Source organism: Macrosteles quadrilineatus, unplaced genomic scaffold (assembly GCF_028750875.1).
Source record: "Macrosteles quadrilineatus isolate MER2022 unplaced genomic scaffold, UCM_ALF_1.0 Scaffold_1__1_contigs__length_201487025, whole genome shotgun sequence".
NCBI classification, from domain to species: domain Eukaryota; kingdom Metazoa; phylum Arthropoda; class Insecta; order Hemiptera; family Cicadellidae; genus Macrosteles; species Macrosteles quadrilineatus.
The window spans coordinates 51065417-51091008 of NW_026542594.1; the positions used below are offsets into that span (position 1 = coordinate 51065417).

The 25592-nt window shown below is 38.6% G+C and overlaps 2 protein-coding genes across 2 annotated transcripts; both read right to left on the minus strand.

Moving 5' to 3' along the window:
- Positions 1 to 7847: 7847 nt before the first annotated feature.
- Positions 7848 to 8690, minus strand: LOC128996856 (uncharacterized). Its single transcript, XM_054422370.1, has one exon. The coding sequence runs from the start codon at positions 8688 to 8690 to the stop codon at positions 7848 to 7850; it is 843 nt and encodes a 280-aa protein (XP_054278345.1).
- A 15145-nt stretch (positions 8691 to 23835) lies between these two features.
- Positions 23836 to 25341, minus strand: LOC128996864 (uncharacterized protein K02A2.6-like). The gene has a single exon (XM_054422381.1). It carries the CDS (start codon positions 25339 to 25341, stop codon positions 23836 to 23838), a length of 1506 nt encoding a protein of 501 aa, XP_054278356.1.
- Positions 25342 to 25592: the final 251 nt, after the last annotated feature.

Sequence of the window (25592 nt, forward strand, 5' to 3'; positions counted from 1 at the left end):
TTGTGATTACCGGACGAGTGTGGTCGCTCCCACACGGATTACCATACAAGGTTGGTAAACACATTTTGGACGAGTGATGTACAGTACGACATTTTACACCATATTGCAATAAGCTAACTTAACTATAAACTATCTGTACAGTTTCTTACATATCCCCACCGACTAAAGTACTAGCAATCATTAAACCTCCAAGAGAGGTTATGTTTTTATTTATAACCACTCATTGCCAAATATAATAAGCTGGTTGGTGTCTGGTAAAAACTCATTACAGTACAGTAGTACCTAATGAAACCCCATTTGATTAAGCTGGCGGAAAACAACTGTTTTCTGGACTAAATCTTTACGTGGGAAGTTAGTTAAAACATTGTAGCGTGGCGTTAATGTTTCTGTGTAGTATGATGTAACATCTAATATTTAATTTGTTTGTATCAGCTGTCTGAAATTGTGAAATATGAATTTAGCAGTTCTGCTTGTTTACATTGAAATGTCAATGCAAAGGTAAACATTGTGCATTTTCTCATGCTTCCATGGATACCAATTTACTTTTGAAAACCTCACATCAAAACTTTGAACGTCCAAGGGGCGTAGCCCGAGAGGAACTCAGGCAAGTGATTACTGACCTGTCAGTAAATGAGTCATAACCTTGATACCAGTACTTTTTCCTAGAATACATGGCCACACTCACACACACATTAAGATTGGTAATTTACAATACACAGGCCACGAAATTTAGATACATAAATAACTAAAAGGAAATGTGACAAAAATCACACAATATTGGGTCTTTGGACGTTTGTAATTTTATTTCGTAAGTAAAAAAAACTTATACATATATATATGTGTGTGTGTATATATATATATATTATAAATATATATTTTATATATATCGTTATATATATATATATATACACACACACATATATATATATATATATATAAGTTTTTTTTTTTACTTAGGATATAAAATTAAAAACGTCCAAAGACCCAATATTGTGTGATTTTTGTCACATTTCCTTTAAGTTGTTTATGTATCAAAATTTCGTGGCCTGTGCATTGTAAATTACCAATCTAAAACGTCTATTATTAAATATAGTAAGCCGTCATTTCTACAGCATTTCGGGTCATCTTCGGACTAAGCAAATTTAAATTTTTATGATTAAATTTGATGAAAGTAACAACGATTTCAAATACTAATTTTATATACGTACTTAGCTATGCTTAAAGCGTAGCTAATTCCCTGATTAAATTTTGTATATTTGTGTGTATGTCTGTTGGTAACGCATTCATGTTCTCATTAATCAGTGTTTTACGGAAAGGAAAACCCCCTTTGATAATAAAAGTGTCAACCGGAATAAAGTGTTTAATGGTGAATTTGAGGTAGTATTTTAACTACTTTAAACCATTTTTGAAAGTAACTTTTAATTATAGGCCTACCTTAGGGATATGCCTCATATGTCTATAAAGCATTTTTTTTTTTGATTGGATATAACACATGGAGCAACACGATCCGGGTGACATTTAATTTCAAAGCATTTGTTTTGGGTTTAAGCTGTCAGATAATGTATTTGCAGGTTTATATATAAATTTTGCCAGCATATCTGAAAATATGCAAAACATTTGCTGTTCTTAATATAAGAAGGTTTCAACCGACTACTATAAGATCCCCGTGCGTAGAACGGTCACACAGCTAGTACTATACTATACCTGTAATACTTTTTTTTTTTTTTTTTTTTTTATAAAGGAGAGGAGGTAAAAATGCTTTTACGCACACAGGTAGCCAGCCTGTAGTGTGAGACTCCTGAGCTTGTCAGACTACTCACTAAAAAAACCCCCTCTACTCTGTTGGACACAGACCTGGGATTGTTTGTCACATTACTTCAGGTCAGGTCAACGTGTGACCTAAGCCCTCAGGGCTCGCGCCGTTTCTGGCATTCAATTTCTTTATGACCTAGACTGCATCTCGGTCAAGCTCTAGCTTCTTTGTGCGGAGAATATCCTGGACGAAGTGTGACATACAGGTCCAATTGTCCTCACCCTCCGTCATCATCGGAATGACCGTGTCCACCAACAACTGCCCTACATGTTGTTCAGCCTCCAGGCGGGAACCTTCCCAACGCTGGCAGCGGAAGAAGGTGTGCTCCGCGTCGTCGGGAGTGCCTGGGCAGTAGATGCAATCGGGTGACACGGCTTTGCCCATCCTGAACAGGTACGACCGAAAAAACCCGTGACCTGTCAGAAACTGGGTAAGGTAATAGTCCACCTCACCATACCGTCGGTCAACCCATGGTTGGACTTGCTGAATCAGTCTCCTGGTCCAGCGTCCCCGCGACTCCTGTTCCCAGCTCTCCTGCCAGAGCTGGTAGGTGCGGTTGCGCTCCTCCATTTTTGCATGGTCCTCTCCACGCCGCTGATAAATCGCTTTCCTCTCCGCCGCCAAAAGTTTGACGGGGATTACTCCAGCAACCACCAAGATGGCAGGTTCAGACACTGTTCGGTAGGCGGATGCTACCCTGAGTGCTGCCTGACGCTGCACTCCTCTGGCAAGCCGCATCCTATACACCTCCTTATTGAGCGCGTCTGCCCACACCTCCGCACCATACAGGAGCACAGACTGAACTGTAGACATCAACAGCCTTCTGCGACTGGAACGAGGACCTCCGACATTGGCCATTAACCGGCTAAGAGAAGAGATAACCTTAGCGGCCTTGTCCGCTGTTCGGAATATCTGGTCCCGCCAGCTAAGCTTAGAGTCCACCATGACACCAAGATACTTGGCGGCACGAACGGACTGGACTTCGACGTCCCCCACCCTCAACGGCACAATGGTGTCAATCCGCTTTTTGGTCAGAATCACGATCTCAGTTTTGTTCAGCGCGAGTGAGAGACCGTGATCTGCCATCCATGCGTTTATAGTTCGCATGACTCGGTTTAATTTTAGCTGGGCCAGCTCAACACTACGAGCAGCTATTAAAGCTGCAATGTCATCTGCGTACCCAACTAAAACGGTTTCTTCAGGCATTTCAGACCTAAGGAGGCTGTCGTAGGCAACGTTCCAGAGGTCCGGGCCGAGTATGGAACCTTGGGCAGCACCAGAAGTGACACTCATCGTCCGCGGGCCTTCTGTAGTATCATACATGAGGAGGCGGAACCGGAGGTAATCCTCTATAATGCGCATGAGGTATGCCGGGACGTGGAAGTTGTTCTCCAGAGCGTCCAGCATATCGCACCATCTTGCAGAATTAAATGCGTTTCGCACATCGAGTGTAACGAGCAGCACAACCCTACGAGAGTAGTGATTAAAATCCTCAGCTCTCATCACGGCTTGCTTCACCTCCTCAATAGCGTCGACCGTTGATCGCCCCTTCCTGAAGCCGTATTGGCGAGGGCTCAGGTCCCCCGCAGCAACCACGGCTGAATTCAGTCGGGAACGGATCAACTTCTCTAGGACTTTCCCAGCCGTATCCAACATGCAAAGGGGTCTGTAAGAGGACGGCAATTCTGGGTCTCCTTTCCCCTTCCCTACGAGCACGAGCCTAGCTTTTTTCCAGCACAACGGAAATACCCCCTCTGCTAGGCAGGCGTTGTACATGCTCAGAAGAATCAGGGGATTGATTGAAAAAAACCTTCTTAAGAGCCTCGCCAGGTACCCCATCAGGTCCAGGAGCCTTGTTGTTTTTCAGGGATAAAACGGCAGTCTCCAGCTCCTCATGAGTGAAGAGTGGGACATCGTCCATAATCTCAAACTCACGCAGTGGGCGCAGAATATGATCCGGAAAAAGGGATTTGACGACCCTCTCCATAGCGGCCCCCTCCATGACGGAAGGTGGAGAGCGAGTGGTGAGTTTTTGGGTTACTAGTTTGTAACCCAGGCCCCACGGGTCGGAATCGACATCATCCCTTAGTGTTTTCCAGCAATTGTGTTTGCTCCGGTTGATGGCCCGGCGGAGAGACTTCCTCGCCACCTTGTAGCTCTCCAGCTTACGGCGTCTATCCAAGGGTGCCCTGGCCCTGGTAGCGAGTCGTCTAGCTCTCAAAGCAGCTCGGCGCAAATCCGCGATCTCTGCAGTCCACCAGTATACGGGTCTCCTATCGCAACGGAGTCTCTTGCGGGGCATTGACTCATCACAAGCCGAGGCAATCAGCCCCATCATCGATGTAACTATAGCCTCTGCATGAGCCATGCCAGGTGCGGCAGGCACCGCTGGCACTCCCCGCAGGATACCTGTAATACTATAGCATACCGTAAATATAAAGAACAAAATTCTCTCAAGCCTTATCCTCCCCCATTGCAAACACAAAGCTAACACTGCAATAAGCATTTTATACTTATACGCCAATCCCGTACGAAGAACGGATACTCTGCTAGTTTATATATATATATATATATATATATATATATTGAAGAAGTAGGTTCTTCTTTAACTATTTTTTTTACTTTTATGATAAAATTATTAAAGAAACTGATAGAAAATAGAATTTAATAAGCATGACAAAAACATAAGTGTATGGATTATAAAAACCAGGAATGAACTCTTAGGTAACCATGGAAACTTATTAGAGTAAACAAAAACTAAATTTAAACTATTTAAAAAAACAAATCATTGTCCAGCTGGTTGCACTCACCACAGTACCCCCCTGCTAATGATTAAACCTAAGTAAATCATGATACTTGAAATAGTACAGGAAAGCGTACATGTCTTCCAGATCTTGTCTTAATCTCAGGTTTTAATTCGCTTGAACTTGTCTTGGGAGGTTGTTTAGTATAATTAGGATCATCCATTTTTGATTTGTTGCTTTCTGTTCTGTTTGATGCACACCCATCTTTCTTGTATTCGGTCCAAAAGTATGCCGGTTTGAGTCGATCCATCGATACCGTGACATTACAGCCTTTAATCACCACAACGGCAGTCTTGGGGGTTCTGCTGATAATAGGGTAAGGGCCAGAGTATGGGGGTTCGAGAGCTCCCTTGGGGATGTCAGTCCGCACCATATACATCGATGGTCCGCACCATCGATGTATAATAGGTCCGCACAAAGACATGTGTGCATGTAGCGAGGTCCTTGAAAACGAATGGCGTCTTCTCTCCATGTCTAGTTCCACTGACTGGATGCAGGTTGTTGAAGTGCTGACGTAAGCTCTTTACGAAGTTTGGTGGATCCAGTTGAAGTCCATCTTGACTGGGCGTCATAAGCTCTCCAGGAAGTCGTAGAGGTTGACCGTAAACGAGTTCTGCAGAGGAAGCTTGCATATCTTCGCGCCACACAGCTCTGATCCCCATCAGGATCACTGGCAATACTTCGGTCCAACGATCTGTTGTGTGACACCTTATGGCTGCCTTGAGTTATCGATTAAGGCGTTCAACGAGTCCATTGGCAGCAGGGTGATAGGCAGTCGTTCGCAGACGTGTTGATCCAGTTAACTGTGTTAGCTGCTGGAAAAGAGAGGATTCAAATTGTCGACCTTGATCTGTGGTTATTCGCAGTGGCGTTCCAAACCTTGAATTCCAGTTGGTGAATAATGCACGAGCTACAGTTTCAGCTTCTATGTTCTTAAGTGGAACTGCTTCAGGCCAACGTGTAAATCTGTCAACACAAGTCAAACAATACCTGTAACCTTCCGAAACAGGTAATGGACCAACTAGATCAATATGGATGTGTTCGTATCTAGAAGATGTTGGAACAAACTTACCAACAGGGGTTGAACTGTGACGTGTTATCTTTGACTTCTGGCAGGAGAGGCAGGAGCGAGCCATAGAACGACAGTCCGATTTCATTGAAGGCCAAACAAAACGTTGGCTAACCAGTTTTGTGGATGCTTTTATCCTGGGATGAGACAGGTTGTGTAAGCTGTAAAAAACATTTATTCTAAATTGTTTTGTGACAAAAGGACGGGGGTTTGAAGTAGATACATCACAATAAAGCGAGACTTCCGTTCCTGGTAGCAGCACTTGCTTTAGCTTTAGGTTGGATTCCGTTTCTAGATAGTGTTGTAGTTCTTCATCCTGAGCTTGAGACTCTGCCAAAGCCTGGAAATTCAAGGGGAAAGTGACTTCTTATATCCTAGAGAAGGTATCTGCAACTGCGTTTTCTTGTCCAGAAACGTGGCGAATGTCAGTTGAGAACTGTCCAATATATTCCAAGTTACGGAACTGTCTTGGAGAACATTTATCAGGTTTTTGACGGAAAGCAAAGGTCAGAGGCTTGTGATCTGTAAAAATGATTAATTGTCTTCCTTCTAGCATATGTTTGAAATACTTAATGGCAAGATAAAATGCTGTTAGTTCTCTGTACTGTACTTCTGTTGAGTTGGACTTAACTTTTTGGAAAAGAAAGATAGTGGTTGCCAGTTTTGCCCTACCTTTTGTTGCAATACACTTCCTACAGCATAGTCTGATGAATCGCAGAAGATTGCAAGTGAGGCATTCGGTGCAGGATGAGACAACATAACGGCATCACTGAGGCTTTTTTTACAAGTTTCAAAAGCTTGTTCACTTTCTGTAGTCCAATTAATAGGCATATTACCTTTTATATTGGCTTTCAGAAGGTCGTTTAGTGCGCTCTGCTGGGACGCTGAATGGGGTAGGAATCTACGATAAAAGTTTAGCATACCAGTGAATCTTATTAATCCTTCACAGTCTTTGGTTTGGGGTAACAGTCAAGAGCTTTCACTTTTTCAGGTAAGGGTTTTATCCCTTCTCCGGAAACTTGATATCCGAGAAAACTAACCATGGGAACACCTAGGTTGCACTTACTTGGGTTGACAAAGACTCCGAAAGAGGATAGGCGGCCAAAAAATTGTCGTAAGTGAATGAGGTGTTGCTCTTCGGATTCTGAAGCTACGAGAATGTCATCAATGTAAGCGTAACAGAAGTCCAGGCTACTGAGTACACCATCAATGAAACGTCGAAAGGTTTGGGCAGCATTGCAAAGTCCAAAAGACATGAAAGGAAATTCGAAAAGACCAAAAGGTGTTGTTATAGCAGTCTTATGAATGTCATCAGGAGCTACAGGGATCTGGTGGTAAGCACGAACAAGATATATAGTAGAGACAACTTGTTTATCATGCAAATTTAGAGAAAAGTCCTGAATGTGAGGAATAGGGTAGCGATCAGGAATGGTTCTGGCATTCAGAGCTCTGTAGTCTCCACATGGTCTCCATTCGTCTCCTTTTTTTGGAACCATATGAAGAGGGGATGACCAGCTGCGAGAAGAAGGTCTAGCTATACCTAACTGGACCATAACCACAAATTCTTTTTTGGCTAGCTTTAACTTGTCCGGGGCTAGACGACGGTGTTTGCTAAAGACTGGTGGTCCTGGGGTTGTCTGGATGTGGTGTTCTGTTTGGTGTTTGACAGGGACAGAAGGTTTACTTGCCGGTCGAATAAGGGACGCATATGATTGAAGGAGCTGCATGTAGACATTTGGTTGGTTTGCATTTATTGCTTTAATACCACTTTCTAAATTGGAGAATGTTGCGCGACCCGTGAAAACGAGAGAGGTTACCTGATCAATCAAACACTGACGCCAAACATCCACTAATAGATCATAATGATGAAGAAAGTCAACTCCAATGATCGGTTTGGCAACATCAGCTATGATAAAACGCCACACAAATGCTCGACGTAGGCCTAGGTCCAAAGATAAGGTATGCAACCCGTAAGTGGCAATTTCGGTGTTGTTTGCTGCGTATAGTGTATAGTCAGATTTGAGTATTTTACCTGAAAGCATTTTTCGTGGATACACACAAACATCTGCTCCAGTGTCAATGAGGAACTGTTGTTTTGTTACCTTGTCTGTGACGAAGAGGCGGCGAGATGTCTGTAGATCGTAGGAGTCGCTGGCCGCCATTAGAGACTCCCAAGATCGTTTCCCGAGTTGTTGGCTTGGAAACTGCAAGGCCTGGTGCACTTAGTTGCTGCATTACCGAATCGCTTGTGGTACCAGCAAACATCGTCTCTTGTCGTGCTCTTGGAGCGTGATCTCGATCGCCGAACCGGACTTGAACTCCATGTTGGACGACGATTTTGATTACACCACAGATCTTCTTTGATAGATGAAATGTCATGCTGAAGAGTGCTTACGATTTCACCCATTTTAGATGTCATCAGGATCGTCAGTCGCTCCATCATTGCTTCTATGGAGTTGGGACTGTAAGTAGGGACAGCTGCTTCTGTAACTTGATGTCGCGGACTAATTTCAAGCACGGCGTCAGCCAACTCGGCTAGTGCATCAAGCTCAGACGACCTTTGTGTTGCTAAAATGGCTTGAGTGGATGAAGGCAGACGACTCAACCACAGAGTTTTCATAACAGAGTCAGGCACAACGGTACCAGCCAAAGCGCGAAGATGTCTGAGGAACTGCGAGGGCTTACGGTCTCCCATTTCTTCATGTTCTAGGAGACGTCTGGTCTTCTGTTCCTGTGAAGAACTTAGGCGTTGTATTAATTCTGTTTTCAGTTTTTCGTATTTTCCCTCGGTTGGTGGTTTTGTGAGGATGTCTCTCACTTCAGCAGCGTATTTAGCATCAAGGTTTCCACAAACATAAAAGAATTTTGTTTCATCAGATGTGATCCGAGCCAAAGAGAATTGGGTCTCGACCTGCGCAAACCACAGCTTAGGATCTGCTGGCCAAAATTGTGGAATCTTCACAGTAATTCGTTCTAGGGAGTTACCTTCTTGAGTAGTAGCCATTGTATTGTAATTTTGCTAAATTTTGGTAAGAAATGATCACGTCGGGGTCACCACTGAAGAAGTAGGTTCTTCTTTACCTATTTTTTTTCTTTTATGATAAAATTATTCAAGAAACTGATAGAAAATAGAATTTAATAAGCATGACAAAAACATAAGTGTATGAATTATAAAGACCAGGAATGAACTCTTAGGTAACCATGGAAACTTATTACAAGAAAACAGAAACAAAATTTGAACTATTTAAAAAAACAAATCATCGTCCAGCTGGTTGCACTCACCACACACACACACACACACACACACACATATACATATATATATATATATATATATATATATATACATATATACATATATGAATTTGAACGGATATTGCTTTTGGCCTCTAGGGATTTTAAAACGAAAAAGCAAATCGGTCCCGGGTCCAGGTCTTACCATGAGTACTACGGTAATAGTTTATTCCCTATATGGTAAAAATTCGCTAAAAAGAGGTTGGCGGCCTCTTTAACCTTCACACCTTTACCTTTTAACATTACAAGCGTACTTATTTATTTTAATACCATGACTAATTGTTCATCCAGTTAAACTATTACTAGGTGGACCCAGTAGATATATTTTTTGGAGAAAGTGAATTACAGGACCAGAGAACTTTGGCCTGTTAACATAATTTGGCCATTTAAATTAATAACAGTACGTTAAATCACGATATAGTTTCTGGAACCATATAGTCCCTGTTAGCAACTAGTAAAGTTATAAAGGGGCACTTCAGACTGCTTAAGGCATAACTTGTACATTGAAATATGTATTCTCTTGTACAAGTTATTTACAATTCTCTACTTCAAGTGTTTGATTTTAAATATGTGTTGAACGGAAAAAGTGTTAGACATAAGAAAACAATTGGTATTTAATTTTACGTAGTAGATTCACATATATATTACAAAGTTACTTAAGGAATATTCAGTGGTGAAAAACATATTTCCACTAGTTGAGCCGTTTTAGTTAGCTTTGCCGTTATTCAAGGGTTTATTCGGTTTGAAACTCTAACAAAAGCAAACTCCCAGAGGAGGCGGTGATGTTACATTCCAGATGCATTACCTCGCCACATCTTTGTCAATTTATTTCCTTCCCTGGCTAAGACTATTATCATTTATTGTAAGTTTCTTGGATGGTTAACATGAGACCTTAAACGTATAAATCATTATGCAGTGTACACGTATAGTGCAAATATCAGATTTTAAATGTGTTCCATCTTAGTTCCAGCTTTTTCGTCACTGTAGATTCCAGTGGTACATTTTATCTTTATAATAATATTAAGCAGTTAAAAATAACTCGACACACACTGGTAAAATTTAATGGATATTTACTTTTTAAAAAATATATACCTTTTTTATTTAGTTTATAAAGTCCAAAGTCATATCCAGTCGTTAGGATTTAGAGCTGCCTTGAATATTATTTGTGGGGAGACATGATTTAGTCATGGTTAGTTTTATTTATTATACACTACCCAGTACCCCTGTATAGGCCAATCACCGGAGAGTAGGTAGGCAAGATTCGAATTAGAATTATTATTCTTCAACACCGCTCTAGCAGCTAAGATGGTGTTTGCTGTGATAACCTATCATTTGGTGATTTCCCTCAGATGGTAGGATCCTGTATAAATTACTCCAATGCATGGTAATAACAAATTATAATTTTATTCTTCTAAATAATGGAAATCCTTTATAATCTTCCTTATAAATGATAATATTACTATATCAGTAATTAAATAAGGCAACAGTCTTACTTGGTAAAATTCCTATGATCTGACTGGCTTAAATAGGCTGTGATTCCCAGTTCCTACGCACTATGACTTGAACTCGTCTGTAACAATTTCAAAAGAAATAATACCAGGTAAACTAAAGTAATACTAATTTCACATAGTTGAGGCAAACAGAATTAATTTAAGGGGATTTTACAATTTACAAAATATTCTCAGAACATGTGCTTTTTCATCCAAATGTAACATGAAAATTGAATATTTAATATTTGACAATTACAGTGTTATTAACTGACAGACAATCAAAAGACTATATATAATCGTAGGTAAAAACATGGCAATCAAGATTATTTACAATACAAACCACATAAATCAATTTTCTTATTTTTTAAATGTTTTCTACTTACATTTTCATGAGTTTGTACAATTTTAAAGGGAATCAGCCAACTAAGAAAGATTTGAAGAAACAGCTCATTACAAAAATGACTTAAGTTAATTAACAGCTGTTCTCCAGTTCTGCCAACAAGGTGAAGTGTAATATAGTGAAACTAGTTAGCCATTGATCATGATATTCTATGTACATTATATATTCTATGAATTAAAATAATTTAAGTTTAATAAACATTTCCCTTACATCAGTATATTATATAGTTTTAATAACGAGTAAAAAACCTTATATTATTGAAAACATCTTACTTTAGATGCTATATTTATGTTTTGTTTTGCGATTTATACAATATTTTATTATTTAAATAGCATATTATTTTATCAATATTTCAGAATATGTTCCCATACCAATTTTAAATAAAAAACTTTAATTTAATTAAAATTATTAAAAAAGTTATTATTAAATAATAAACATATCCTGGGGTAATGAAACAAAATTATTGACTAAACATAGTGTCAGATGATATGATCTTTTAGGTAATGAATGCATAACACTGATATTGAGGAGAGCTTTATTATTAATTATTTACGAACGCCACTGTGTTTGGCAGGAATCTAATTTTAAAAAGAGTAATTAAATCTAGCATAATATCACAGTTTACATTGTTTTAATATCCAACATAACCTCATATTCAATTGATAGTTTATCATCTTTGTAATTTAGCTATGATGGATATTGTATGTTGTTTTTTATACCAAGTACCTCTTAATTACTACAATTCGATACTTGGATACAACTGGCAATGTATACACTTGGAAAGTATAAATAAAATGCATACCCGTTGAAGAAAATGAAACTCCTGATGAAATAAAATCTTTAATACTTGTATAAAGACTGGAACAGGTGGCGTCGTCCTGTAATCCAGTTACTAGGAGGTCACGAATTGTGGATATCTATAGGCATGCACTGTGGATGTGATACTCCCTGGTGTGGATTAACGTCCGCACGAGTGAGTGCTGCGACTATCCGCAGTACTATCCTGATAATTAGACCAATTCGTATATACCAAGGAAAAAATGTGGTTCGGATTCCACTATAAATTGTAGGTCCCTTAGTTGCCATTAGATGTAAGGGCTATTAATTACCAGCTGTGTCTTAGTCTTAGGAATGCCGGCCTTAGTCACTAACAAGACTACAATATCGCGCCACTCACCCTACACTCATCTTTATTCATACTTGGCTTAAAATACCTACTATTAATGGTCGCCATTTCATCGAACAGTATTAACAGTAAACTACTTACCTTTGTAATATTGCATACTGTACAGTACTTTGATCAAACGCGTCCTATAGAATGAATAGTCACTCTATACATTGCTTCAAGTTTTTTCCATGGTATGGAATTCGGTAATAACTGTAAGGTTTTATACACTTTTACAAGGTATTGTTTGTCATGCCGAGGCATTACATAGCATATAGCCATGATATATTCTCAAAGGCGCATCAGGCAGAGAATAAAATATCTGAGTATAAAATTTACTTTTTGTTTTAATAAGGATAAGATATTTGCAAGAAAAATATTTATATTACAATGTTGCAATATTTTGTATAATGGTTAAGGTTAAGATATATAGATGACCTAAAATTTACGTGCATAATCAAACCAGACAATAATTTGTATGATTGTACTCTAGTTTGAATGTTAATTATGTCACACGATCTGTAATCTAAGTTGTGTCTTCGAGGAAGTGTTACGTAATAAAATTTTGGAAGTAAAAAATTTATTTGTTTTATTCTGAAAAGTAGGAAGTAGACAGATAAAAGAGCAAGTAAATATAAGAGAGACGAACGATGTGACACAGCGTGGCTTCAAACGTGACGAGAATCAGTCGATACATCCTCTAGTTCCATGGTCTACGGGAGTCTTATGTTGAGCTTGAAATGTTGACTTCGATGGAAAGAGCTTTACGTCTTCTTTAGATACATTTTAAAGCCTCAAAGGTGGAAATTACACCTTAATTACAACACACATACACACCCCCCCCCCCCACCCCATACACACACAGACATCACTTCGAAAACCACTTTTTTGGGTCCAGGGGGACCCAAAACGAATATATCCACTCAAAACTCAAACTCGAAAATTTTGACGAAAACAGTACTTTCTCCATATACTATGGTATAGGTGGAGAAAGTAAAAGGTTACGCTTGCTCAAGACAATAGTAAAGTGGAGACAACTATTGATGCTATTAATTTGCAATAAAATCGATTTGTTGAAGTATACAACCACGCCATAAAAAGTGATTTAAAAATATCAAGCAAATTAGAATTATTATCAAATACCCCCACCGCAGCAAACATGCCGACTAAGCGAATTTCCATCTGCTTAAATTGATATCAAATTAAATCTATTTATATAACATTAGGTTTAACGAGGACGAGTTTGCTGCTACGGGGAAACTGATAAAGTGTGTTTTTTTAGTAAAAATATCAATAACTTAGTAAGATTGAATAAAATTATCAAGATTGTTCAAAATATATCCATAAACAAAAAACTACAACATTTTACAATATCTATCCATCTATATAAATAAAATTACAGTTTTGTCTGTACATTTCTTTGAATCTATAGTTTTTGGTTGTTTTTACGTTTTGTAGCCTTAAGAAAGCCGAAACGAGTCTTATCACAATGTCTGCCCGTCTGTCTGTCTGTATGTATGTCTGTTCTCTGTCATTCTGTCTGTAACGCCAAAATGCCAATTTACGCGGTCTACTCCGAGAAAATTGAGTACCGATTAATATTCAAATCATTTTTCTGCATTCACTGAATTAGTGAGAGTGTCTTTGACTATTCAAACGTGGTCTCGCGACTTAAGAAATGAAATAACGAAACATCAAAAACACAATTTTGTGTGATTTTTGTCAAATTGTCTCCCAATGTTTACTACATACGACATTTATGAAATAACGAACAGCTGTTTGGATTAAGATTCTCACTTCTAGCTGTCACTGATATGTTTACATTAAATGTTGTGTACAAATACTGCAACATTTCCAATCACATTCTGTAAGCAAATACAAAACCATTTATTGAACCAAGTGACATACCTTAAATAGCATTTTACTGATTTAATTTTTCGCAAGTACAATAATGTCTATCTGTTAATTAAAATAATCATCATCCAGGTCAGGAACCTGGAGTTTTTATGTCTATAAAATTCGACTTGAGTTTTGATAACCGGGAAAGATACCGTAAATCAGTGTTGTAAGACTGGGAAACTTACATTTTTAAATCATAGTCACCAATAGCCTATAATTGAGGATTCCACTCATTAAATGAAATTAAATAACTAGGTATCATACGGGTTGGCAACCGGAGATTTTGTGTGTATCAAATTGTACTTGAGTTTTAAAAAGTGGGGGAAACGACCGTGAATCAGTGTGGTTTAGGGCTGGGTAATTTACATTTTTTAAATCATCGACGCCAATAGCTTACAAACAAGGTTTCCACTCAGACGGTGCTCCAATTACAGTTGTGAAAATTGTAAAGTAAATAATCACAACTTTTTCATACTGGAAATTTGCGCTTATTTTCATTAAATATTTTTATTAGCATGGACAATCTACGTAAGCAGATTCTTTGCGTCAAAGTTGTGGGCGACTGGGAAGTCGTAGAACGACGGGAGAGGGCTGAAATTAAAGGTCTCGTCTCAACTTACGTCTTAGAATGTTGAAATCAATTATTTTACCACGCAAATTGCAAACTTGTCTACTTTTAAGTAAATTAGTTAAGCGTATGATAAGTGGAGAATCGTAGGAGATGGCTCAAAACAAAGGAATTGAACTTAGAATGGCTGGATAAATATGAAGTTTTTTCTTGTAATTTAAAGGTTAATGTTGTGTTGAAGAAATTTTTAACATGAAATAACCACATTGACTAAATAATACACGATTCGAGATTAAATGGAAAACTTCTGCTTTGTTTTGATTTCAAAACATATATTAAAGATTTATTTTACACTTTTTTGTATATTTATTACGTTTTTAATTTGAGATTTATTGTAGTGTTAATCAATATTTAGTATGAAGTGGAACAACCTCAACGGCTGCTCTTAGAAATATACCTGGGAATAAAGATGAAATAGGTTCGTACAGGCAATATTCATTAAGTAAGCACTGTGACAAGGTCCAATGGGCGGAAAAACAAGAACTAAGCTTATCTCAACATACCTTTATTTGCCTTTTCATATTTGACGAAGAAAATTTCCAATATTCCGATCAGGGACGCCTTTATATTATCACTAACCAAAAGATCAAATCTAACTTAGTAAACCAATATTTATTCACAAACATGTTTGCTGCCTTTAGCAGAGTTAAACCTCTGGTGAAATTCAAATTATTCATTGAAAATAACATCAATAAAAGAAAAAAAGACAAACAACTAACTGTTTTTTACACAAAAGATATGTTGTGCTGCGACATCCATCCTGACACATAGAAACTGAGTCAATCTTTTCGTCTATTACGATTGTGTAAGTGTACACTTGCAGAGCACCAGTCTTCGTACTGGGTTGGTGTATAGGTTTAACATGCTTATTGCAGTTATACCTACTGTACTTTGTGTTTGCAATGGGAGGAAGATGCCGTTTTGAAAAATATGGTTCTTTAAAGTTACGGAATGAAATGGTTACACATCTGCCATAACCATAATGTTTTACCACTGCGCCTAAACTGTAGTAGAACGTAAATGATCAAACAATTCGCACTACACCTCTATCTTATTTCTAATGTACTTTAAGACTTTAATGGAACACGTTATGTTTAAACAGTACATTGAAAACGCTAATAACAAAAAAAAACCAGTGAACCGGTTGAATTGTGGTTTAACATTTACTTTTGAATATTGAAGTTGTTATCACATCTATATGGACCCTCTGTAGCTTTTTTTCTTTTAAAAGACTTACGTGGTACACTTACGTTACCATTAGTCAGGGGAAAAAATCCAGTTATACGGTTACTACTTTTTATAGAAAAAAGTAAACTGTGTACAACTTAACTTTAAAATATTATTCTTTAAAACAACCTATTATAGCCTTTAATACTTGAACGTGTAATAAAATATAATGAATATCAACTTATCACCGTTAACGAACACCCATCACCACTAAGACAATAACCATCAGAAAGGATAACAAACAGTATCACAATCAGTTATAAAACAGCATATATTATTTCACTTAAACTTAAATTAAAGCATTCAGTGTTCGATAAAATAACACAAGGAACAATAATTTTGAAACACGAAGTTCGGGTGACAAAGGAAATTATTTCCGCCCTACAAATAAAGTGGTATACAATAACAAGAGACACTGAAGATTGATCACATCATCTCACAAAAGAAACTCTTAAGTGAAATCCTATTTTCTATTGAGCCTTTTTATCACCGTACTCCATTCACCAATATCAAATATAAGTTTACTGTACTTTGAACAAAATGTTAAGCCTGTGTTAAATGACAGATGTAAAATAAAAACTTTTAAATTTTAACTTTTAACTTATTACGCTTTAACTGATTGTAGCTATACCAAACCTGTTTTAACATAAGATTATTGTTTGGTTATGTTATACAGTATTTTGGAAGTCAATAGCTGGAAAGTCAGCATCTGGTGAATGGGTTATGATGTCAAAACGCACTTTTAAGCTCCTCAAGTCGATAACTAGACCAATTGATGTGAACTTTCTTAACTGCAGTAGACGCAGTTGGCGCACATAATGTTGGATTCGAGAACCATCTTAACTGTATTAGACGCAGTAGACACAGTAGGCACACATGGCGTTGGATTTGTGAACTTTCTTAACGCGCAGTTGGCGCACATAACGTTGGATTCGAGAACCATCTTAACGCAGTAGACGCAGTTGGTGCACACGGTGTTGGATTTGTGAACTTTCCTAGCTGCAGTAGACGCAGTTGGCGCACATAATGTTGGATTCGAGAACCATCTTAACGCAGTAGACGCAGTTGGTGCACACGGTGTTGGATTTGTGAACTTTCCTAGCTGCAGTAGACGCAGTTGGCGCACATAATGTTGGATTCGATAACCATCTTAATGCAGTAGACGCAGTTGGTGCACACGGTGTTGGATTTGTGAACTTTCCTAGCTTCAGTAGCAGTTGGCGCACATAATGTTGGATTCGAGAACCATCTTAATGCAGTAGACGCAGTTGGTGCACACGGTGTTGGATTTGTGAACTTCCCTAGCTGCAGTAGCAGTTGGCGCACATAATGTTGGATTCGAGAACCATCTTAATGCAGTAGACGCAGTTGGTGCACACGGTGTTGGATTTGTGTACTTTCCTAGCTGCAGTAGCAGTTGGCGCACATAATGTTGGATTCGAGAACCATCTTAATGCAGTAGACGCAGTTGGTGCACACGGTGTTGGATTTGTGAACTTTCCTAGCTGCAGTAGCAGTTGGCGCACATAATGTTGGATTCGATAACCATCTTAATGCAGTAGACGCAGTTGGTGCACACGGTGTTGGATTTGTGAACTTTCCTAGCTGCAGTAGCAGTTGGCGCACATAATGTTGGATTCGAGAACCATCTTAATGCAGTAGACGCAGTTGGTGCACACGGTGTTGGATTTGTGAACTTTCCTAGCTGCAGTAGCAGTTGGCGCACATAATGTTGGATTCGAGAACCATCTCAATGCAGTAGACGCAGTTGGTGCACACGGTGTTGGATTTGTGAACTTTCCTAGCTGCAGTAGCAGTTGGCGCACATAATGTTGGATTCGAGAACCATCTTAATGCAGTAGACGCAGTTGGTGCACACGGTGTTGGATTTGTGAACTTTCCTAGCTGCAGTAGCAGTTGGCGCACATAATGTTGGATTCGAGAACCATCTTAATGCAGTAGACGCAGTTGGTGCACACGGTGTTGGATTTGTGAACTTTCTTAACTGCAGTAGACGCAGTTGGCGCACATAATGTTGGATTCGAGAACCATCTTAATGCAGTAGACGCAGTTGGTGCACACGGTGTTGGATTTGTGAACTTTCCTAGCTGCAGTAGCAGTTGGCGCACATAATGTTGGATTCGAGAACCATCTTAATGCAGTAGACGCAGTTGGTGCACACGGTGTTGGATTTGAGAACCATCTTAACTGTATTAGACGCAGTAGACACAGTAGGCACACATGGCGTTGGATTTGTGAACTTTCTTAACGCGCATTTGGCGCACATAACGTTGGATTTGTGAACTTTCTTAACGCGCATTTGGCGCACATAATGTTGGATTTGAGAACCATCTTAACTGTATTAGACGCAGTAGACACAGTAGGCACACATGGCGTTGGATTTGTGAACTTTCTTAACGCGCATTTGGCGCACATAACGTTGGATTTCAAAACCATCTTAACTGTATTAGACGCAGTAGACACAGTAGGCACACAGCGTTGGATTTGTGATCTTTCTTAACGCGCATTAGGCGCACATAACGTTGGATTTGTGAACTTTCTTAACGCGCATTTGGCGCACATAATGTTGGATTTGAGAACCATCTTAACTGTATTAGACGCAGTAGACACAGTAGGCACACATGGCGTTGGATTTGTGAACTTTCTTAACGCGCATTTGGCGCACATAACGTTGGATTTCAAAACCATCTTAACTGTAGTAGACGTAATTGACGTGGGATTTGAGAACCATCTTAACGCAGTAGACGCAGTCGGTGCACATAACGTTGGATTTGTGAACTGTCTAACACTGTCTTTGGGGGCGTTATTTTGATGAGTATTTATCGTGTAAGTATTAAATCAAAAGATAATAGTTTCTCGTTACTTCAGAACTTTTCAAACTTTTTTTAAAATAACGATTTCTTTTATAAAAACCCATATTTTTTGGAACCATCTCAATGTTGAATGAAACTTGCTTAACTGCAGTAGACGAAGTTGGCGCACATAATGTTGGATTTGAGAACCATCTTAACTGTAGTATACGCAGTAGGCGCACATACCCAAGTAGCAAAAATCGTTGGCAAATCGTTGGCCCAACGTTTCTGTCGATCGTTGGCCAACGGTATGTTTTGGCACTCAGTCTTCGGTTGGCCAACCAACCAATTTTTGCGGAAGGGCCAACCATCCCATTGGGCATAAACATATAAAACACAAAATAATATAGATTTTGTATGAAAAGCATAATTATGAGTTGAGTAAATTGATTAAATAGTTAATAAAAACTTATTTTGAAAATAAAAAGAGATAAAATTTTTTGACCGAGACGGGTCTCGAACACGGTACCTTCGACCTGTGAGCCTCACGCCTTACCTCTGAGCTAACTGTGCTTGTTGATTGAGGGTGTTTTCAAGTGGTAAAAGAGTAGCCGACAGGTGCAATGGTCACAATTAATACTGTACTTTAAATATTTTTGATGCTACAGTATAATATGATTCTGTTTAGGCCTCAAGTCGTTGAATTGTTTTTCTGGTAGTTGGAGAGGATACTAGTATTTGAATATAGATTATTTAATTACCATTAGATTAGTAGGCTACTGTTATAATTGATTGTTATATAATTAATTAATCTTTTCTCTATAACTATTAAAAACTTGCTTAAATAAGTTAAATAATATTAACAAAAAATGAATTATAATAATTATTATATGTTAAGCAGGTGTTCCCCACTGTATCTAGTATCACAACATCATCTGACAACATTCATTATTGATCAAAATTTTTACAATATTTGTCCTATATTCTGCTGCCATTACATTTATGTTCTTTTAAATAAATCAATTTGTTAAAATTCGTTTTAGAATGTTTCATACTTAAACCCAACGAATGCCCAACGAAGGCCCAACGATTCTTTCCTTTGTAGGGCCAACGAATACCAGATTCCGTTGGGCCAACGTTGGCAAATCGTTAAAATTTCTGCCAACCATTTCCCAACCGTGCCGACCATTTCCCAACGTTGGGCCAACGATGTGTGCTACTTGGGTAGCGTTAGATTTGTGAACTGTCTTAGCTGCAGTAGCAGTTGGTGCACATAAAGTTGGATTTGAGAACCATCTTAACTGTATTAGACGCAGTAGACACAGTTGGTGCACATGGCGTTGGATTTGAGAGTTATCTTAACTGCAGTAGACACAGTAGGTGCACATGGCGTTGGCTTGTGAACTTTCTTAACGCGCAGTTGGCGCACATAACGTTGGATTTCAAAACCATCTTAACTGTAGTAGACGCAATTGACGCATATAACGTGGGATTTGAGAACTATCTTAACGCAGTAGACGCAGTTGGTGCACATGGCGTTGGATTTATGAACTTTCTTAGCTGCAGTAGACACAGTTGGTGCACATAACGTTGGATTTATGAACTTTCTTAGCTGCAGTAGACGCAGTTGGTGCACATGGCGTTGGATTTATGAACTTTCTTAGTTGCAGTAGACGCAGTCGGTGCACATAACGTTGGATTTGAGAACCATCTTAACGCAGTAGACGCAGTCGGTGCACATGGCGTTGGATTTGAGAACCATCTTAACGCAGTAGACGCAGTCGGTGCACATAACGTTGGATTTGAGAACCATCTTAACGCAGTAGACGCAGTCGGTGCACATGGCGTTGGATTTGAGAACCATCTTAACTGTATTAGACGCAGTAGACACAGTTGGTGCACATGGCGTTGGATCTGAGAGTTATCTTAACTGCAGTAGACACAGTAGGTGCACATGGCGTTGGCTTGTGAACTTTCTTAACGCGCAGCTGGCGCACATAACGTTGGATTTCAAAACCATCTTAACTGTAGTAGACGCAATTGACGCATATAACGTGGGATTTGAGAACTATCTTAACGCAGTAGACGCAGTTGGTGCACATGGCGTTGGATTTATGAACTTTCTTAGCTGCAGTAGACGCAGTTGGTGCACATGGCGTTGGATTTATGAACTTTCTTAGCTGCAGTAGACGCAGTTGGTGCACATGGCGTTGGATTTATGAACTTTCTTAGCTGCAGTAGACGCAGTCGGTGCACATAACGTTGGATTTGAGAACCATCTTAACGCAGTAGACGCAGTCGGTGCACATGGCGTTGGATTTGAGAACCATCTTAACGCAGTAGACGCAGTCGGTGCACATGGCGTTGGATTTGAGAACCATCTTAACGCAGTAGACGCAGTCGGTGCACATAACGTTGGATTTGAGAACCATCTTAACGCAGTAGACGCAGTCGGTGCACATGGCGTTGGATTTGAGAACCATCTTAACGCAGTAGACGCAGTCGGTGCACTTGGCGTTGGATTTGTGAACTGTCTAACGCTGTCTTTGGGGGCGTTATTTTGATGAGTATTTATCGTGTAAGTATTAAATCAAAAGATAATAGTTTCTCGTTACTTCAGATCTTTTGAAATTTTTTTTTTAATAATGATTTTTTTTATAAAAATCCATATTTTTTGGAACTATCTCAATGTTGAATGAAACTTGCTTAACTGCAGTAGACGCAGTTGGCGCACATGATGTTGGATTTGAGAACCATCTTAACTGTAGTATACGCAGTAGGCGCACATAGAGTTAGATTTGTGAACTGTCTTTACTGCAGGAGACGTAGTAGGCGCACATGGTGGTTTCCGATAACGATAGAGAACTGGGTATCACAATTTAGAAGAACGGCATCATCCCGAAAAAAACTGGTGGAAGCCATAACACTGTTAGCACACCAGTCAATGTGGAGAGAGTACGAGCCGCAGTCACTCAAAGTCCAAAGAGGTCCATCAGGAAGCAATCCTTGGCACTTCAAATTTCTAGGAGATCTCTTGGAAGGATATTGCATCAAGATCTCCATTTCACCCCTACAAGATATCTGCTCAAACTCTTGTAATCACCCAAGAGCTTCAAGCAATTCGGCAAAAAATGCTTGAAAGCGTGTTCGACAGTTTTTTATTTGCCAGAAGAATGTCAATATTTTCAAGGACGCCACTGGAAGGAAATTGTTTTGAGGATATGAAATAGTGGTTTATCCAGGACAAAACAGTATAAGATTACCTTTGTTTTTATGTGTTTTTAGTGATTTAGCTATTACCGCAGGTCTCATGGTCATAGACCAGGGACCGATTTACATTTTCGTTTAGAGGCCCCCAGAGTCCAAAAACACAATCTGTTCAATTTGATATCTATATATATATTATCTATATATATTAATATATATGTATGTATATATATATATATATATATATATATAAAATCCAATGTATGTATGATTGTTTGTTTGTCCTTTTTTAGACTCCGAAACCGCTCGACAGATTGTAATGAAACTTTCAGGCATTATTCAAGGATGGTTTGTGTGAAGTTTGGTGCAGATCCGTCAAAAAGGCTCCAACCCAGTGGCTCTGGAGTTTCCCATGTTAACCTTATGAGTACTCATATTTAAATGGAATTAAAGAATCTTAACAGCTGGTTCAACTAAACATGATTGATTCCAAGGCGTACGCCTTGGATTGATTCTGTGATGTTCACTAGCATTAAAAAGTTTATAGGTTTACCAACTAACAGGGCGCAGCAATAATATTTTTTTATTTATGACAACAGCTAATTTGCCACCAAAAGGTGAGTGAGCGTAGCGAACAAACTTGAACCTGTTGGCGAGTTAGTGTAACGAAGAGCTAATCCGGAGGCAAGTGAGCACTCCATACATCTTGAGTGAGCGTAGCGAATGAGCTAACCTGGAGGCAAGTGAGCACAGCGAACGAGCTATAACCATAGATGTTATTCAATGTTATAACCTCAAGGTGAGTGAGCGTAGCGAACGAACTTCAACCAGGACGTGATTGAGTCATGCAAACGAGTTCATCTTGAAAATGAACGAGCATTTGACATAAAAACACACTAGTTAACCGCCCGTGCTCCGCCACGGGAATATTGTCTGCAATAAAAGAAATAATAATTAACAAATACTGATTCTCTTTGTATTTTATTTAGGGGTTGTTTAATTTGTTAGGCCTACATGAAATATAACTGATAGTTTGCATGTATAAACTATTTTATGTTAATCAATATCAAACCGATATATTATTTTAACCAAATGAATGTTTTATATTAATTCGAGTTTCATTTGAAAAATAAATAGTATACGAACTGGGCAATGCTGATAACCTAATAAGCAGCCATTTATGCTATTTAGATAATTTTCTCAAGTTTATTCCTATATTCGTCGTTTTTTTATGATTAAATTTGTTGTATGGAATAAAGATAGTCACTTAGCCTACATGTAAATCACGCATCAGCAGTTGGTCGCATTTCACGAATCTTTGACCCATACTGTGAGTAAAAGCTGTGTTTACGTCGTATATATAAAGTTCTGCATACTTTGATCAATGTTAGAGGGTATTAACGGTCCAATTGTATGGAAAAGGAGTCGTGGATTTTAAAACTATATAGACTACCACTACCAGAAAGATGTTGATTCAAGTGAGACTTAGAACTGGCCATTACAAATGCAGATTTGTATTATATTTTACTCAAATAGTTTTTTGTCTCTTTTGACCCTTAATACTTTTTTTATAGTCGCTGTTGATAAGATTTTCCATAAACTCAAAATGTTGATTAGGAGTTCATTTTACCCTCCCCCTTGTGACAACATAAGTGATATATCTTCATAAAATATACAAAATACACGTAAATTAATTGGTAAAACTTTATAATAGAACTAGTTCAATTCAAAAGATAAATGTAAACAATAACAAATAAAAACAACAATAATCATCTGATTATTTAAGCATATGACAATCCTCCCCCCTATTAAGCTGCTCTTAGTTGGTCGCAGTGTCTCTTAAATAACCACCCGTCTTCTGATTTAACGAGGTACATCACATGCCCAAGCGGCCTTTCGATTGTTCCTGTTGACCACTTTTCTCCTGAGACGTTTGAGTAATTTCTCATCAATACACCTTGTCCCTTTGAGAAACTTCTTCTAGATATAACTTGACTTTTATTTTGCGGGGTAGGTTTTTCGGTTCTTATGTTTCTTCCAAACATAAGCAAGTATGGAGATTGTCCTGTCGCCGAATGGCGTTCCCTTTGTTCATGTGTGTAAAGATGTCTTCAGTGCGAGGGATAGGGTACTTCTCATCTAATATTAGTTTGTTTGCTGTTACCTTGTAATCAGCGGAGAGCCTTACACTTCCATTAGGCTTTTTTACGGGAACAATTGGTGTTCCCCACTGTGAGTTTTCAACTTTGGAGATTATACCACCGCTCTCTAGTCGATGTAGCTCATCTTCAACAGCTTTTCTTAGAGCATAAGGTACTTGTCGTGGTTTGACGAAAATTGGTTTTGCCCCTTCCTTAAGCTGTATATGTCCTTGTTCTGAATTTATTTCACCGATTTCTGCCTTGAAAATGTCTTGAAAGTTTGTTAGGAGTTTATCAAGTTCCTCTGATGTGTTAGTGTCTGTAAGTTTTATGTCAGCCCAATCCATCTTGACTTCTCGGAGCCACTCACGTCCAAAAATTGGGTCTACGTTTTGTTTCAAAACATAGAGCTTCCCATGAAAACTGAAATTTCTGTACTTGCATTCAACAAAACAGACTCCCACAGGCCTTATAATTTCTCCAGTGTATGTTCTCATTTCCACTTCCGTCTTGAATAGACGTTTATTAAGTTCAAGTTTAAGAAAATCACTGTATGATAATGAGCTCAAAGCCGCTCCAGTATCAAGTTCCATATTCAATGACTTGCCTTCAATAGAAACATTAATTATAAACTTGTCATTCACGTTTGGTGTACCCATCATGTAAACCTCATGGACGTTGTCATTGTCATCTTCAACATCAATTTTATTTGATTTCAACTTGTAAGCGCTCTCACTTGCATTGCTAACCCTGTTGCGTGTAAGACAAACATTCGCAATGTGTCCAATCTTGTTACACTTCCTACAAAATTCATTTTTAAATTTGCAAGTATCAGCTTTATGTTGAGTACTGCCGCATCTGTAACATTTACCTCTTAAATCTTGAAAGGTAATATGCGGTTTGGTTTCATTTCTACTCTTACTTGTTAACCCAGATTGTTTACTCACATAGTTAACATCCTTAGTTTGATCTGTAACATAATGAGAGTACTTAGGTTTTATTGCATAACTTTCCAGTTTGGACTGTTCAATAGAAATGGCCATTTCTACCACTTCCTTAAATGATTGTGTATTTCCTTTTTCTTGAAGAAGCCTAACTCTCACTTCATTATCTCTTAATCCTCGAATGAATTGCATCTTCAAGAACATATCACAAACTGAACGTTCACAGTTGTAACACTTAAAATCGCAGTCAATTGCCAAACGTTTTAGTTCTCGAGCGTACGTAGAAATTCCCTCTTCAGTATCTTGAACTTTACTGATGAACCTATTTTGGTTAGCAAGTACACTTGGAATAGGTTCCAAACAGTTTTGCAGTATATCTGAAAGCTCTTCAAACGATCTGTCACCTGGTGCCTCGGGAGCAATCGCGTCACATAATGCCTGATGCATTTCGGGTGTAAGAGTACTAAGAAACAGTTGTGTTTTGGTTTTTGACTCTGTGATTTGTTTTAGGTCCAAGAAATTTCTAAACCGCATTAGGAAATTCCGAAAGGTTTCATTTTCCGTGTAAGGTGTGAAACTCACATTCGGTATGTTCAACTTATGCGGATTATTTCCTTCACTAGAGACATTCCTCTCTACTCCTGTTTGCTTAATAGTGACAAAGAATGGTTGTAATAAAGCTCTTGCCTAGAGGTATG

Bases quoted from the DNA above. Each gene is read 5' to 3' on its own strand.
- LOC128996856 (XM_054422370.1), bottom strand. From the start codon at position 8,690: ATGGCTACTACTCAAGAAGGTAACTCCCTAGAACGAATTACTGTGAAG.
- LOC128996864 (XM_054422381.1), bottom strand. From the start codon at position 25,341: ATGCATCAGGCATTATGTGACGCGATTGCTCCCGAGGCACCAGGTGAC.